Source organism: Cygnus olor, chromosome 15, assembly GCF_009769625.2.
Source record: "Cygnus olor isolate bCygOlo1 chromosome 15, bCygOlo1.pri.v2, whole genome shotgun sequence".
Lineage (NCBI taxonomy): Eukaryota > Metazoa > Chordata > Aves > Anseriformes > Anatidae > Cygnus > Cygnus olor.
The window spans coordinates 16,786,316-16,801,743 of NC_049183.1; the positions used below are offsets into that span (position 1 = coordinate 16,786,316).

General features: G+C 52.0%; 1 protein-coding gene and 1 long non-coding RNA gene across 5 annotated transcripts; one reads left to right on the forward strand and one right to left on the reverse strand.

Moving 5' to 3' along the window:
* Window positions 1–903: 903 nt before the first annotated feature.
* On the forward strand, window positions 904–15,383 carry SLC5A11 (solute carrier family 5 member 11). 3 transcript variants are annotated; one of them, XM_040574098.1, is made up of 16 exons: window positions 904–973; window positions 3,432–3,607; window positions 4,347–4,418; window positions 5,132–5,236; window positions 5,569–5,628; window positions 5,913–6,017; window positions 7,325–7,430; window positions 8,284–8,364; window positions 8,779–8,984; window positions 9,445–9,580; window positions 9,676–9,783; window positions 10,172–10,322; window positions 10,830–10,998; window positions 11,726–11,941; window positions 13,156–13,291; window positions 14,944–15,383. In XM_040574098.1, the coding sequence occupies exons 2-16, from the start codon at window positions 3,476–3,478 to the stop codon at window positions 15,324–15,326; spliced, it is 2,166 nt and encodes a 721-aa protein (XP_040430032.1). In that variant the 5' UTR covers window positions 904–973; window positions 3,432–3,475; the 3' UTR covers window positions 15,327–15,383. The 3 variants fall into 3 exon arrangements, with proteins under 3 accessions (XP_040430032.1, XP_040430033.1, XP_040430034.1); XM_040574099.1 differs by having other exon boundaries at window positions 13,156–13,318; window positions 14,424–14,955; XM_040574100.1 differs by lacking the exon at window positions 11,726–11,941 and having other exon boundaries at window positions 10,830–10,976; window positions 13,170–13,291.
* LOC121078228 lies at window positions 10,476–15,069 on the reverse strand. 2 transcript variants are annotated; one of them, XR_005824499.1, is made up of 4 exons: window positions 14,944–15,069; window positions 13,170–13,291; window positions 12,608–12,895; window positions 10,476–10,976 (listed from the first exon to the last, which is right to left on the reverse strand). It is a non-coding gene; the product is annotated as an uncharacterized LOC121078228 (long non-coding RNA). The 2 variants fall into 2 exon arrangements; XR_005824500.1 differs by lacking the exon at window positions 12,608–12,895.
* Window positions 15,384–15,428: the final 45 nt, after the last annotated feature.

The window sequence follows — 15,428 nt, forward strand, 5'->3', positions numbered from 1 at the left end:
TATTTAAGGGTTTTCACTCTTTCCTGCAAGAAATGGAAAAAAAAAATCAAAAAGAGAACAAGCAGCTTAGGAAAGTCACGGTGAGGACGCCCTCACAGCTCCTGTTGGTGGACTGGCTGGGATAAAATAATTCCAGGCTGACGTCTCCAAGCCACGCTGGAACATGGCTGACGTTCTTCTAAGCATCCAGCCTGAAGTGCTGGGAGTCGTGATTTTTTTTGCTGTGAGTTGTGATTTTTTCCCAGAAGCAGTGAGAGCTGCCAAAAGGACAAACAGAAGTCTCAGCTTCAGAGTGGAAGAGCTGGAAGTCATAAAAAAGCTGCATGGGCTGGAGGTAGCGCAAGGCACCTGGATGCTCAGCTTGAAGTCTCCGAGGATCTGCATTGTTGTAGCACAATTCAGGAAAATCTGGAGTTTCCACATTCTAGCAGACCAAATTCAAGCATCTCCAGTCCCAGGTTTCAAAGACCTTTAGTTATGTCCATCAGTGTGTGAGCTGAGAGGGAAACAACGAGCTAAAATACAGACACTAGCTTTTCCTACTTTGCTTCTGGTTCCCTGAGCTTTCGGGTGCTCGATTTTATTATTGTTTAACTTAGACACAGGACTAGCTGCGGGCTCCCTCCTGTGTCTTGGGATGTCAGCTTGAGCGGACACCAGCACTGACCTTCTTATTGTTACGTGTCCCTTCCTTTGCTGCAGATTGCTTCAGGGGATGGCACTCTGGAATTTGACCCATGAGCCCTGATAGTGGAAATAATGCACTTCTTGCCAGAGCCGCAAGAGACCGAAAGAGTAACTTCGGGCAATTAGTTTAAGTTTGACTATAAATATTCCTCCTCATTCCTTGTGACACTGTTAACAGCTCTGCTGGCAAATCCCGATTCTCTGGCAATATTTAAGCTGCCTGTCAGTTGGCAGAGGCTTGGTGGTGCCTAGCGCGAGGGAACAGAATGAGACCCAGCTGAGCGCAGTAAGTTCCCGTTCGGCTTCTGCCTCGTGCCAGGGAGGTCTGGGTGCTGGGTGGCTCTGGGGCGGCTTCGGGGCTGACTTTCTTCCTGACGAGAGGTGGTGTCTTTAGAAGGTGGATAGAGCTGGAAAAGCTTTAAAAAATCCCGTTACAGCGGCATTTAGAGTGATAGAGTCCAGACGGTGCCTCGACACCCACGTGGGCTGCGTCTCCCTGGGACCATTGATAAAGGCTGGCTTCAGCGGCTGCATTTCTATGCCACGGATGTTCCTTCCTCACAATCTCTGGCGGGGAAAGCGCTGCCGCTTGTGCCAGGAACCGAGGGAGACCGAGCTGTGACCTGAATGCACAAAACAGGCAAAATTTCCACTGGGCCTGGGCAGGGTTAGAATTAGAAATCAGAGCAGCTGAGCTCACTGCATTCGCCCTGCAGCTCGTCGCCGGGTCAGGGACCCTGCATGGCTTTAAACGGGACCCACAGACACACCTTGGTGCCGGGAATTCACCCGAGCATGTCCTGCATGTCCCTTCCTCATTGATGGGCAGGACAAATGCCCGCAGGGCTCTGCCCCAGTGCTGCACACCTTGCAGAGGAAAAGGCACAGAGGTGTCCGTGCGCCCTGTCCCGTGCGAGACTGAGCGCAGGTAGCTCATGGTGCTGGCTGCACTGCAGGTGTGCAGCACCTGGCCCTACTACGGGAAGTGAAAAGAAATGGCAATATCAGAGCTGCAAAAGAGAAAGTGGGAGGTGTTAGAGGGGTTAGCAGCTTCCTGAGGCTGGCGCACCAAACTGCGTTTCTTTTTTCCAAGTTAGAGGTTAAGCATGCCAGTGAAAGCGCAGCGACAGCCAAGATACCTTGCCTCTTAAAGATGTAAGGCACCACTGACCCTCTGACAGTCCGTGCTCTGCCTCCTTGCAAGGCCAGTGCTCCCAGGGGATTCAGTGGGACCTGGGTGCTTTGCAGGGTACAGGAAGGGCTCTGTGGGGTCCTGTGGGTCCTGCTCTCAGCCCAGCACCGGCACCGCTCTCAGCTGACCACAATGCGGCTCTGGACTGTCTTTGGGACGTGAGCTGTAGGATGCTGATGTCTCAGGATACAACCTGCCAGCTGTGGACAGTGGGTGATGGGACTGCAGGACCTTGTCTGCCACCGCAAAACTGCTTCTTGCCCTTATTGCCATAAACGCATGAGCCCCAAGGTCCTCATCCATGCAGACTGCACTGGGGCCGAGTTTGCAGTGGCACAGGGCAGAGCCTGCGCTTTTCAGTGCTGCCCAGCAGTGAAACTGCTGCATCTCCATCACCGGTGCACTGGCAACATTGCCTCAGTGCACGGGGACACCGGGTGAGCTTTTATGTATCCGTTCCCTTCACACACCTGGGCAGGGAGTACACGGCAGTGCCACGATGCCAGGGGCAGCTGGCTGCATCCAGCCGGCTCTTCAGACTACAGGCAAGTTAAGGGCAGCTCTTGGCTGCTGCTCAAAGCAGCAATTGCATGCATCAACAAAGAGGTGAGGCCAGAGGAGGTTGTGGAACCCAGGACCAAGGGATGGGGTGGATGCCTCTGTCCGTGCTCGCTGAGCGCTGCGCCCAGCGGAAGAACTTGTCCGGCCGCCCCTCTCACCAACCCTGGCCAGCAGCACCGCAGCACAGCACCCGCACAGCTCCCCCTGCGTGGCGGGCAGGGCAGGGCGCACCGCCTCCCTTTGCCCCACCTTTTCCAGCTTTTTGGTGGGGGGAGCTTACAAGTGTCACCTTACGAGTGCAAGAGTGGCCAAAGGAGCTGGGCAGCTCTGCAGGCATGGGGAGGAGGAGGACGAGCAGGCGCCCAGTGTCCTGGTGGTGACGGTGCCGCAGCCCAGGCCAGGGGTGCAGGGTTTGCCCTGCCCAGGGGACGTCTCCTCGGCTCAGCAGGGTAAGAGAAAGCAAATCCCGTATATCCTCAGGGGAGGGCGAGCAGGGCAGGGGGGTGCTGGGCCACAGAGATCCTGCGTGACCACCAAAGGCCAGCACCAAGCCAGAGGCTCACTTTCTGTGCCACTGCTGGTGCTGCCACTCACATCCTGTTCTGCTTTCAAAGCAAGGTAGAGCCTGGATGGGAGGAGGAGGAGGAGGAAAGGAAGAGGAATGACACTGATTCCCAATGAGCCTCCTTGCCTGGATTTTTCCTGTTCAGCTAGTTACTTCTCTGTAACGTGCCCATTTCTCTGCCGGGTAAAAACTCACCCACATTAATAGAGACCTGACCCTGGAACCATCTGGCACGTTGCAGACAAGAGGGATCAGTGAGTGGGGACAAGAGCCAGGCACAAGAGCCACCCCCGCAGCTCCAGCATCAGCAGCACCGCAGCTCCACAGCCCGGCCAGCACCAACCACCCCAGGAAGCAGCCGGCACCTCCCTGGTGCTGCCACCACCCCACATCCACCCCCTAACTGCCCAACCTGTTTTTTGACAGATATATGCATCAGGACAAAGAAGTGCCCACCTGCACCAGAAGCCATGGAGACCACCAGCAGCACCCCAGCGTCCGTGACTCCCCAGTGGGATGTGTTTCCCCAGAAGACGCTGGACTCCATAGACATCGCGGTCCTCGTGCTGTACTTTGTGTTTGTCCTGGCTGTTGGGCTCTGGGTAAGCATGTAACAGTTTTCGTATGTGCCCTGTTATACTGAAAAATATGGCTGTTTGGGCCTTGAATTATTCTAGTTTGGCTTGAATCAAGCCACACTTCACTGAATTCAACTGCACAAGTGGAAGGATGCAGTTTACAGGTCCTTACCCTCACTTCAGCCCGGGGAAGTGCCCTCACTGCGCTGCAGGAGGGCTCTTCAGCTCCAGTGTTTGCAAAGGTTTTGAGAACACTTGTAAGGAAGGTTGTGTAAGTACCAAGTATTACTACTAATAATGTTTTGTTTATCTGGGAAGGAATTGCTGTCCTATAAATCATCTGTGCTTGTCTGCAGTGAGGTTCTGACAGCAGATCCCATAAATTAAAAATAATCTTTATATACAATTAAGGCATCCTTCTGGCATGGCTTTTATAATAGCAGAAGCACAATCTGGCTGTCACAAGGCAGAGATGAATGGCTGCTGCCTTCACATGCGGTGCATAACTCCCGATACCACATGAAAACCTCTGAAATCTCTGAACAACAAGAGTCAGTGAGCAATGCATGCAGTGCCTCGCATTTCTCCTGGCTGAGCCTGATAACTAGGGATGTCCGCAGCTCTTGTCCAAAATTCTTGGCTTCCTTGTGGATCTGGAGTGATGACAGGACACTCTCCCACCAGGGAAATGGCCACGTGCTCGGTGCTGTTCTGAGCAGCAGCCGAAATGATGATCCTTTGTTCTGCTTTTCTGCTTTCCCAGTCCATGTGGAAGACGCAGCGCAGCACTGTGAAAGGCTACTTTCTAGCCGGGGGACAGATGGTTTGGTGGCCTGTAAGTATATCTGTCATCGTACTGCTAGCCCCTAAGTTACAGTGAGAGTAAAAAGCAATTTTGTCCAAGCAGAATGTATTTCTCCACACAGAAAGAAAAAGGTAACTCCCACGGTTTGCAAAGACCCAGTTACAATTTGGTTGTTTTTCCATGTTCAAGGAAGAGGAGTTGCTGCAGGGCACCCGCCCCAGCCCTGGGCACCACGGCAGCCACCCCCCGGCTGGCCAAGCCCATCTGCTTCCTCATGCCTTGTCTGGAGATCTCTGGCAGTAACGGGGTGGTCCCTGCTGCGGCCGCAGCTCCGTGTTGCTCTCTGCTAAGTGGGGAGCTTCATTTGGGCTGGCCTGGTGAGTCAGCAGGTGCTAATACAGGAACCTGGAGGCCCGACATTCCTGGTGTGCCCTCCACCTTCTGCCCTGATCCTCCATGATATGGACACCCGGTTGGAAGCAGGATGCCCCTAAATTTGCCCCCAAGTGAGCGACACATTGCAAGTGGCGAAAGGAGCTGGAGAAAGGTGCCAGAGCCACTGAGCACGTAGGAAAAAGAAGGAGGCAGAGGGTGAAAAGGATTCATGTCCCACAGCAGGGTGTGCAGGAATAGCATCACTGCCCAGCCTGTGCGCTGGGACACGGAGCTGCCCCACTCCCGGCCCCGTGCACCACCAGGCTCAGCTGAGGGCACCGCACCTGACCTCCCACGTCTCTCCCCAGGTGGGCGCATCCCTGTTTGCTAGCAATGTTGGGAGCGGGCACTTCATCGGCCTGGCTGGGTCAGGAGCTGCCTCGGGAATTGCTGCAACAGCCTACGAGTGGAACGTGAGTGTGGCACGGCACAGCATGGCACGGCATGGTATTGCATGGCACGGCATGGTATTGCATGGCACAGCACAGCACGGCACAGCAGCCCTCCAGCTGCCTCTGTGCTATAAGGGCAGGTCCGCAGGAAGCCTGAGCCCCAAGGAACTGCCACACAAGGGCAGAGCAGCTCCCAAGGCTCAGAGTCCTGCTGCAGGAGCTCAGAGTCACCTCCAGCTGCTGGTGGCCTGAGGCCCGTGAGAAGTCCCCAAGTCCCCAGGGTGTGCGTGCTCCCCACACTTCATCACAGCCTTGACCAGCATCCGTGAACTTCCTTTCCATTTGTTTTGCAGGGGATGTTTTGTGTTTTGGTGCTGGCCTGGCTATTCCTTCCAATTTATATAGCGGCAGGAGTAAGTAAATGGGAAGTTGTGTCCAACAATGACTTTGTGGGATTCACACCACCTGCTTGGCTCCTTGGCTTGGCCATTCCCTGCTGCAGCTGCGTTGCTCCTGACGGCAGCGAGGCAGCTGCAGAGCACCCGATGCCCCTGGGGCTCGGTGTGTGAGGGGCCGAGGGCTGGGCAGGAGCTGCTGCCTGTGCACAGTGCTCAGCCTGCTGGCAGTAAGGGAGAGCTGTGACATCTCCCAGGGAGCTGGGGGGTCCCGTATCTCACTCCACGTTTCTCCCACACAGGTCACTACCATGCCAGAGTACCTGCAGAAGCGCTTTGGAGGCAAAAGAATTCAGATGTTCCTGGCGATTCTCTACTTGTTCATCTATATCTTCACCAAAATATCAGTAAGTAGGAAGAAAATGAAAGGAGGCTGAGTTCAACTCACTTTGGAAAGGTCTTCAGCAAGACCGAGAGAGGCAGTGACTGCCCCTTCCCTGTAGTATCAGAGATGGGGGTATTTTCAAAATACCTCAGGTAGTCTACAGTTGTTTCAAGAAGCTACACGAAAAGAATTACAACTTTTTTCCCAGGAGGGATTTGAATGCTTGCTACAGTAAGGGGGAAACTACATGTCAATGTCCTGAGCAGTAATCCATTGAAAAGTTAACCTGATGGATGCACTTGTTAGATTTTGTACGTCTGGCTTCCTTGCCCAGTTTCCCTTTGCACGTTCATTTCCTGCACAGACAGCAAACACTGCTCTGTGCAGGATGAATAAGAATGTAGGAGTTGGTATGCATTCACGTGAAAAGAGTTCAGTGACTTATTGCTCCTGTTTGATGTAGTGCCTTGAATGAATAACTGAATCAACCCTTGCGCAACACCTCGCAAGCTGTTTATTAACTGGGCAGCAGTGCGTGAACTGGTGAAAGCAGAGAGTCCCTGCCCGTGTTTTTCCCGTGCAGGCAGGGCCCGGTGGGCTGAGCTGTCTGGCACATGCTGCCTGCGGCCCTGGGGGGTGATGCATCGCAGGGTTCCTGTGGGCACCCAGGGGCCAGGCTCGGCTGCTCCTTTAGAAAAAACTGCCCCTTCGGTGCATCTCCCTGATGACATGATGCCTGATAGAGAAAAGGGATTGCTCAGATGCTTTTATACATCTGTCACTCTATGGTCTGTGGTTTGCCCGTCCTAAAAGGCAGTGTTTCCACATAGCTGCAGAGCAAGGTGGCTGCTGGGCCACCGCACCCCAAGGACACTGCCCTCAACCACGGGCTGGGCCCTGCCAGCAACGAGGAAGTCACTGCACGGCCCAGGCTGCTGGGGCTGGTGGCAGGCGCTGGGGCACCGGGGAGAGCTTAGCACCTGGGGGCTCCGGTTCCTGCCCCCACGGCTCTCCCCAGCCCCCTCGCTGCCTCCTATGCAGTGGGAAGGGGTCAGCTCAGCCCACCCAGGCACCTCCATGCAGGAGCTGTGTGCAGGCTCCTCCTGGGGTAGCTCCCACTGTGTCCCCCCACAACAAACAGTGATCCTAAACTCATCCTAACACGAGACGGAGCCTGGTCCCACGCACAGGAGCTGGGGCTGCAGAGGGATGTGCGAAGAAGGGGAAAGAGGCAGCTGGGTCGGCCGAGCGCTCCCGCTCCCTGGCTCGGCCAGCCTAGAGGGGCTCGGTAACACCATCAGCAGCTGCACTGACCGCTTTGTTCCCTAGGTTGATATGTACGCTGGGGCCCTCTTCATTCAGCAAGCCTTGCACTGGGACCTCTACATTGCTGTTGTGGGCCTGCTGGCAATCACCGCTGTCTACACTGTTGCAGGTACGTGGCTGAGTTTCAGATCCTAATGCCGACGTTTCGCAGCACCACGGATCCTGCTTAGTGAGCTGAGTGCGTTCATGCAATGCACAGAGCATCCTCACGCTTATGGTAGGAGTCCTGCACTTCCCATACTGTCTGGCTTTGCCATGAGTATGGAGAACAGCAAAACTAGCAATCGGTAACTCACCTGTTAAAAGAGAATTATAAGGTCAGAGTAAATGAACACACCTTGCAAGGCCATGCCAGACATGGATGTACATCAGGTTCTCCTTACGGGGAAGTTATGCTCATGGTATTTGCCCAGTACAGTTTCTCCTCTGGGCTTTTTGGAGGTATGAGGGACTAACATAACAGCAAGCCGTGCAATGCGGAAAACACTCTCAGTCTCGGGTGCCTTTTTGGGGCTTAAGAGCGGCCAAATGGAACAAAGCCACGCACGGAGTAAGCAGCAAATCCCAAATAAATAAAGGTTGCTCCTTTCTCACTGCTCACCCCGTGACGTTGCTCATAATGATCCCCCCCCATGCCTGCTTTTTTTCCTCCTCCTTATTCAGCTTGGGCTTTGTCTTGGAGCTTTTCCATGTATTTCCCATAGAAGTACTTATACTGGACTTTGGCTTTTTAGTGCCAAAATGGTGATTCATTACGATTCAAAACATGAGAAGTTTCAGCCAAAGTGCCGTGCAGAGGAAGGGCTGACCTGCCCACCGCGGGCAAAGCGCCCGGCAGCAGGTGACAGCGCACCTGGCAGGGCTCTGGGGTTGCCCTGCTCTCAAAACGCTGCCGAGGCGCGAGGGGTCCGGCCCAGGGCAGCTCCCATTTCCCACCGCTTGCTGCTTCTCTCTTCTCTCAGGTGGCCTGGCCGCAGTGATATACACAGACGCGCTGCAAACCCTCATCATGCTGATCGGCGCCGTGACTCTCATGGTCTTCAGTGAGTGTTGCCCATGGGTCGTGTTGATAAAACTGCGACAGAATCTTTAACAAATGGCACAGACACACTGGGTCATTACAGCTGATTACTTAATTGATGTTCTGAGAACTGCTTCCTATGTATTTTCCCGCTGAAATATAAACTTACACAAATAATCTTACAGTAGTTCTTTATGTGGTAAAAGTGCACAAGTACTCCATGAAAAATACCTGAAGAAATATGTTCTAAGGTAGTGTAAGAGATGAGCAAGCATCTTCTCTAGCCAGCAGGTTTACAGCGTGATGCTGTCCCCAGCCCAGTGTTGAAGTCACTAGTTGCTTCTGACTTTAAAGAATACCTGTGGAGGCTCACCCTCAGCAAACTGTAGAGTACAGAGCATGGAAGATGATAATTGCTTCTTGTGACTTGTTTTAGGCTTTGTTGAAGTTGGCGGTCTCGAAGGCTTGCAGAAAAAATACTTTGATGCCATTCCCAGCACCCGCAAGGAAAACAGCAGCTGCGGCTTGCCAAGGGAAGATGCTTTTCACATTTTCCGGGACCCTGTTAATTCCGACCTTCCCTGGCCGGGGGTTTTGGTGGGAATGACCATCCCATCCCTCTGGTACTGGTGTACAGATCAGGTGGGTTACTGCTTATTCCTTTGGCTGGTTTCATGAACATGTCCTTGGTTGTTTAAATCTGGTTACAAACCTAAGGTTTGCAGCATAGCCTGGACTGTTTATTTCTTAGGGGAATGCAGTAAAAGCTGATGCTTTCAATCCTCAACCTGCAAAACCTGACATGCACAACTAAGCTTTGTGAATAACTTTAATGTAAAAAGGGGGGAAATGTGTGTGTGGAGGGTGTTAATCAGTCTGTAGAGGTTTTTTTGAACTTCAGCCTTTTACTTCTCTCAGCCTTGCAGGGGTCTGACCACCGTCACCCCTAGTGACAACATCAGAGCCAGCAGGAGTGGAACCCTGGGCAACCTTTTGATGTTTCTGCAGCATTCTTCTAACTCATTTTGTTCATTTCAGGCCCTGTCTTACCCTGAGAGGAGTGCTGCTGAACAGCAGACCAAACGCATTTCTTAATTTTTAGGTCATCGTTCAGAGGTCCCTCGCTGCTAAAAACCTCTCTCACGCCAAGGGAGGCTCCCTGATGACCTCCTACTTGAAAATTTTGCCCCTCTTTATGATGGTAATGCCGGGCATGATCAGCCGGGTTCTCTTCCCAGGTAAGTGCTGCAGGAGAAATCTGTTCCCTCTGCCAGTAACTGATGATGGTGACTGCTCTGTGGAGCTGCTTCTCACTCCCCCTTGCTTATTTCAGATCTGGTGGCTTGTGCAGACCCGGAAATTTGTCGAAAAATCTGTGGCAACCCATCTGGCTGTTCTGATATCGCTTACCCTAAGCTGGTCATAGAACTTCTGCCTGTAGGTGAGGAGCCTGGCAGCTGTGCTGGCACCGGTGGGCTGGGCACCAGCTGAAAGGCATCTGTGAGAAAAGTCCAGAGAGGAAAATGCCCTGCGACTATAATTTCAGTGGAGGTTACATTGGGCTTGATGAAACAGCAGCAAGGGACAGCATGCAACAAGAGAGATGGGTGATAGTCCAGTGTCTAGAGGTCTAATTCTTACAAATTCAGATAAGAGATAAATAGATGTTTAACAATGAGAATCAACTGCTAAAGCCTCCCTACCACTAGCCATTTTAAAACTGGGGCTAAAAATACTTTTAAAAGTCTGTTGTAGTTCAAAGAACTCAAGGTCATCCTGCAGCTGAGGTTATTCAGGAGTCCTCAGGGAGGTGACACTTCTGTTTCCAGGACTCCGGGGCCTGATGATGTCAGTGATGATAGCAGCGCTTATGTCCTCCTTGACTTCCATCTTCAATAGTGCCAGCACCATTTTCACCATGGACCTCTGGAAACAATTCCGGCCTCGTTGTTCCGAGTGGGAACTCATGATTGTTGGCAGGTACGGGGCACCAGGGCATGCGTGTTCTATCAGACCCTGAACGTTCAAGAGACCTTTTTGCACACTTTGCACCCCGCTGCCCCTCTGGAGATTTAGTATCTCCAGTATCAATTTCTCTACTTCAAACTGGGAAAAAACAAAGAATACGACCTCTGTATTTCAGACCATTTTTAATTACAGCCACTTCACTACAGCATTGTTAGAGATGGGGGAAGGAGCTTGCTCAGGTCAAACCAAACTACAGGAGCAAACCCAAGATGCCATAGCACAAAGACATGCAGAGACACAAATCAAGCAGCTGGAGAGGGTGTCTGGGGAAGCCTGGGCAGGGCGGGTGCAAGGGATCCACTACAGGTGAGGACGGGCTGAGAGCCCCCTTCTGCACAGGGGTGCTGGGGGGCAACAGCAGAGGCCTGGTGGTTACAGATCTCAGCAGGAGTCCTGCAAGCTGAGCAAGTGGAAAAGAACAATCTGGGCTACCAATAATGACATCTTCTTCTTGCACAGGGTCTTTGTGCTGCTGCTCGTTGTGATCTCCATCCTGTGGATCCCACTAGTCCAGGCTGGCCAGGGCGGGCAGCTCTTCATTTACATCCAGTCCATCAGCTCCTACCTGCAGCCTCCTGTGGCAATGGTGTTTATACTGGGTTGCTTCTGGAAAAGGGCGAATGAAAAGGTAACAACTCCCCTGTGCTCAGTGCAGTCGCCTCTGTGGCCTGACAGAGGCTCAGAGCACAGCCCCAGGCTGCAGTCCGGCCTCCTCCTCTAGTGCTTAGCAGAACAAAGGCACCCAGACCTCTGCAGAGCCATCAGCCTGGGGCAGGAAGCAGTAATTCCTGCTGGTTTTCAAAGGCTCCACTGGCATTTCAGAAGTAGTGAGATGACTGTGTCACTTGGTTGCAGGGTGTTAGGGCCTCAGTAGCCATTTATTAGATGCACTCCTATGATCTGCATCAGGGGTCCTGGGAACTTAAGGAGCCGAATGGCAGCAGGAATCCAAAGCCTCCAGCAACTCTGCAAAGATTGGTGCTGGGTACAGGGCAAAGCCTTCCCAAACTGGCTTTTGCTTAGGTGGAGAACAGTTGTAAGCACCCACAGTTAAGGCAACCATTAGGATGTGAATATTTCCCTTCAGAGTATTTTGGCATAAGACATTATACATCCCCTCCATACCAAAATGCATGACCCACTCGTCCCCACGCAGCAGAAGTACCAGGCTCCTGTACCAGCACCAGCACACCTAGATGAACAGCAGGAGCAGAAAAGGGAGGCGAGGGAAGCCTGCCAAAAAACCTGCAAGCAGAAAGCCTGGCCAGCTTATAGCCTGCGAGCACGGGTATAGCCCTGGGTCCTGGGCGGATTCATGCTTCTTGCTCCAGTAAAGAATATCCCTTACTTCCTAGGGCGCGTTCTGGGGCCTGGTGATTGGGTTGCTGCTGGGCGTCATCCGACTGGTGCTGGACTTCATCTACCCGGAGCCCCAGTGCGGGGAGCGGGACCTCAGGCCGGGCGTGGTGAGGTACATGCACTACCTCTACTTCTCCATGGTCCTGGCTGCCATCTCCACGCTCACCGTGCTGGTCGTGAGCATGCTCACAGAACCCCCCTCGGAAGAAATGGTGCGTCAACCCCTCAGATTTCTTTCATTATTCTTAAATGGTTTCCAGGATGCCCCAAGTTACTTCCATGGGAATAAGGTGGAGATAAATAATCTGGAAATGGAAGTTTCCATTCATTCTATGTCTGTGAAAACACTCGCAATAACTTGTAACAGCAATCCCTACTTTGCTCCAGCACTCTGCTGCCTTGTCATTTAAGGTTTTGGTCCCGTAAATCCAGAGTCCCACCCTGGAAACTGGTCAACAGTAGGTGTTAAAGAGCTGTTCTTAAATTCAAACGTGTTTAATCCATGACAAATTAGCTTTTTCCCTCTATTTTCCAAGAAATTCCAGCTTCTGGGTCATCTTTATCAACTCTCTTACTAATTTAGTGAGGAACCATTTTTACTTGCAGAAAAGAGAAATCAAGGGCAGAGAGCACACTTCCTCTGGAACAGGTTTGTGCCAGTTTGACTATTTTTAATAGATATACTGAGGCTACAGAAAAACGTAAATAGCAGAAAGGAGGACTAGAAGGGACCTTCAGAAATCATACAGCCAATGCATCCTCTTGCTTCAAGACAGAACTAACCCGATACATTTCTGAAAAATCTCTGGCAAACTTACTCTCAAAGTCCCCAGAGAGGGAGAATGCCCAGGGAGTGCATGATCTGTTCGAGAGCTTACCTGCCCTTCTCAGTAAAGGTTTTTCCTCATCTCCAACCTGAATCTTTCTAGCTTCATGTTGTGCTCATCCTTTCCTGTCTGCCCTGTCATTGATACTGAGAAAATTCCTCTTTAATGAATCTTTTACATATTTGAAGAAAATTATCGTGTCTCTCATCTGTCTTGGCTTCTCTAAACAACCCCAGTTCTTTGAATCGTTCCTCACTGGCTGCAGTTTCCATTCTTTTGCTCCCTTCGCTGGCCCGCTCTCAATCTGCACCCAGTGATGGTCCCATGCAGAAATGTCTCCTGTTCAGTAACAAAAAGTGAAGAATGTGATCCTTCAGAGAGCTATCACGTTCCAGACAAAACTAAAACCAGCATGCCAATGGTAGCCATCGCTTCTGTCATTAGCAGCTGAGCACTTAGCTGTTCACCTGCTCCAGCAGAGCAGGAGAACAGATTTTGACCCTTTAAAGTATTCTCTCTCCAGGCTGCTGTGCTGCTAAGGTAGTCCTTTTAACAACCATGAAAGCAGTTTTCTTTAACACCACTCTTCATGCCATCAGATAAGTCGGCTTACCTGGTTCACACGCGGGGATCTACCAGTCAAGAAAGACCTAGCAGTCAGCACTTCTCCTGATGCTGCAAAAGGAGCGTGTGAAGCTGAGCGTCCCGCTCTCCAGATTGATATAAGCATTGCCTCTGAAAATAGTTCAAATGATAATAAATGTAAGTGCTCCAACACCACATTCAGTAATATCCACAATTAACAACCCTACGCGTTATGTAAAGGCTCTGAAGACAAGAAAAGTTAAAACTACTTCCTCTGGATTTTTGTATCTTCAGGGTATGCTAAAAGGTTTTTACCTGACAGTTTTACCTGAGCAAACATTTAGTTTTAGTTTCTTTTCCATCTCTTGATGGCATTACATATGCTTGAAATCAAGAAGGAGCTGGATGGGATACAGGAAGCCATGCCCACTGTCCTGCACTAACGATTAGCGCTATTTGCACCTGCTGCAAGGAGAACTGATTGAAAAAGGGGAGGGTGGAGGAAAACCACAATTATTTTCATGAAATTCCATTTCTGTTTTTCAGTGATGTTTTCTGATCGACTCTAGCAGCAGGGAGAACCCAGAGCCCTGGGCGGAGTTCTTGACAGATCAGTGAAGGAGGATTTACATTTTTTAAAACTTGTACTTGTCGGTATTAGGTACAAACATGCATAGCAACTCATTCTGCACTTTCCAGCAATGATTATCATCACTTATTATTGCCAGGCTTGGGACACTGTTTGTGCAGCTCTGCAGCTTTTGCTGTGTATTCCTCTGATCTATAAAAAGCTATTGAAAAGATCAATTAGTTAATGAGTAAGTTAAATGCTGGGAAATCTCACTTTTGTTGTGTATGAGCACAATCTTCCTGGCATTTTGTCACGTATGTCCTAATCGACAACAAAGCTGGGAGAAATCATTTTGCACACGTGTAATGTGGAGTAACCCTAAACGGACTAGAGCATGCACGTGCAGAAGGAAGCTGATGGGCACCAAGCAGTTACAGCCGAGCTTTCAGGTGTGCTCTCCTGTTACGGTTTCCTAGAATGCTGGGAGCAGCAGAACTTGAGCTCAGACCTCCTGGGAAGAATGAAATTGATCCTGCAGCCCCAAACAGATGTTCCTTGAAGGGTTTCCCACACCTCAGTGTAGCTAGTGTATTCAGTTAAAGAGCGAGGATGCATTTTTGCATCACACCCTTTGTACAGGACCATACTGATACATCCCTGGGATTTGGTTTGTAAGTGAGATTTATACCTCACTATTTACTGGCTTTGTAGGCACGACTGACACCAAAAGGAATTCGAAGCTGATGAAGACCTTCCTGTGGCTCTGCGGGATGGAGAGCAGACCGGAAAACTCTGAGAACGTGGCGCCGACTAAACCCGAGATTCCCTTGGCTTCCCTGGAGGAGAAACCGCTGGTGAAACATGTCCTGAACATCAACTTGATAATAAGCGTGTGTGCTGGGATCTTCCTCTGGGCCTACTTCGCATAGCAGTCAGCCATTTGGTTCCAGATGAGATCAACTAATTTTAATTGGTGTAAATAATGATAATAATTAGGGGAGGGTTAATGTAATTCATAATGCTTTCTAAATCTTATTTAAGAAGACAGACCCTCCTCCCTAACAGCTTATTTCTCGCAAGGAGCCCGGCGTGGAAGGTGCCGAGCACTCGGCACCGTCCCAGGCACACCCGAACCAGACCCCTGTTGAGCCCGAAGAGCTCCGGCAGGCAGCTGGGCGGGAGCTTTGGTTATTTCAAGTATTTAATGACGCTCTGTGTGGTAAAGCACTACCTGGAATTCGGGAAATCTGGATTCTGCTCCTCTTTATGCCTCCGCGACCGCCTTTGCCACACGCGCTTTGCCCTCGGCGTCCTCTGCCCGCGGCTCGGGGGGGTCGCAGCGCCCGCCCCCACCCCCGGCCCCGCTCCCGGTCTCGAGGGGGCGCCCACGGGGGGCACCGACACGGCCGGGCGCTGAGCGGGGCCGGCGGCTGCGGGGTGCCGCTGCCGGGACGGGCTGGGCGCGAGCGGGCGCCGTTCAACCGCGGGGCCGGGGGAACGACCGCGCCCCCAGGAGCGGCCTCAGCCCGGAGGGGGGAAGGCGGCCGGGCGGTGCCGTGCCTCGGCCTCGGCCTGCTGCTCGTGAGCTGCGCCGGCCGGGCCTGCGGCCGCTGAGACCGTCCTTACGGGGAGCGAGCTGCTCCCGGCCGGGACCGGGGGAGGGCGCGGGGCAGGGGGACCGGGCCCAGCACGGGCCCAGAATCGGCCCCGACGGCC

Coding starts and splice junctions, on each gene's coding strand:
- SLC5A11 (XM_040574098.1), top strand. CDS start 3,476: ATGGAGACCACCAGCAGCACCCCAGCGTCCGTGACTCCCCAGTGGGAT. Junction 5,237..5,568: donor CAACAGCCTACGAGTGGAAC/GTGAGTGTGGCA, acceptor TTTGTTTTGCAG/GGGATGTTTTGTGTTTTGGT. Junction 13,292..14,943: donor GATTGATATAAGCATTGCCT/CTGAAAATAGTT, acceptor GTAAAGCACTAC/CTGGAATTCGGGAAATCTGG.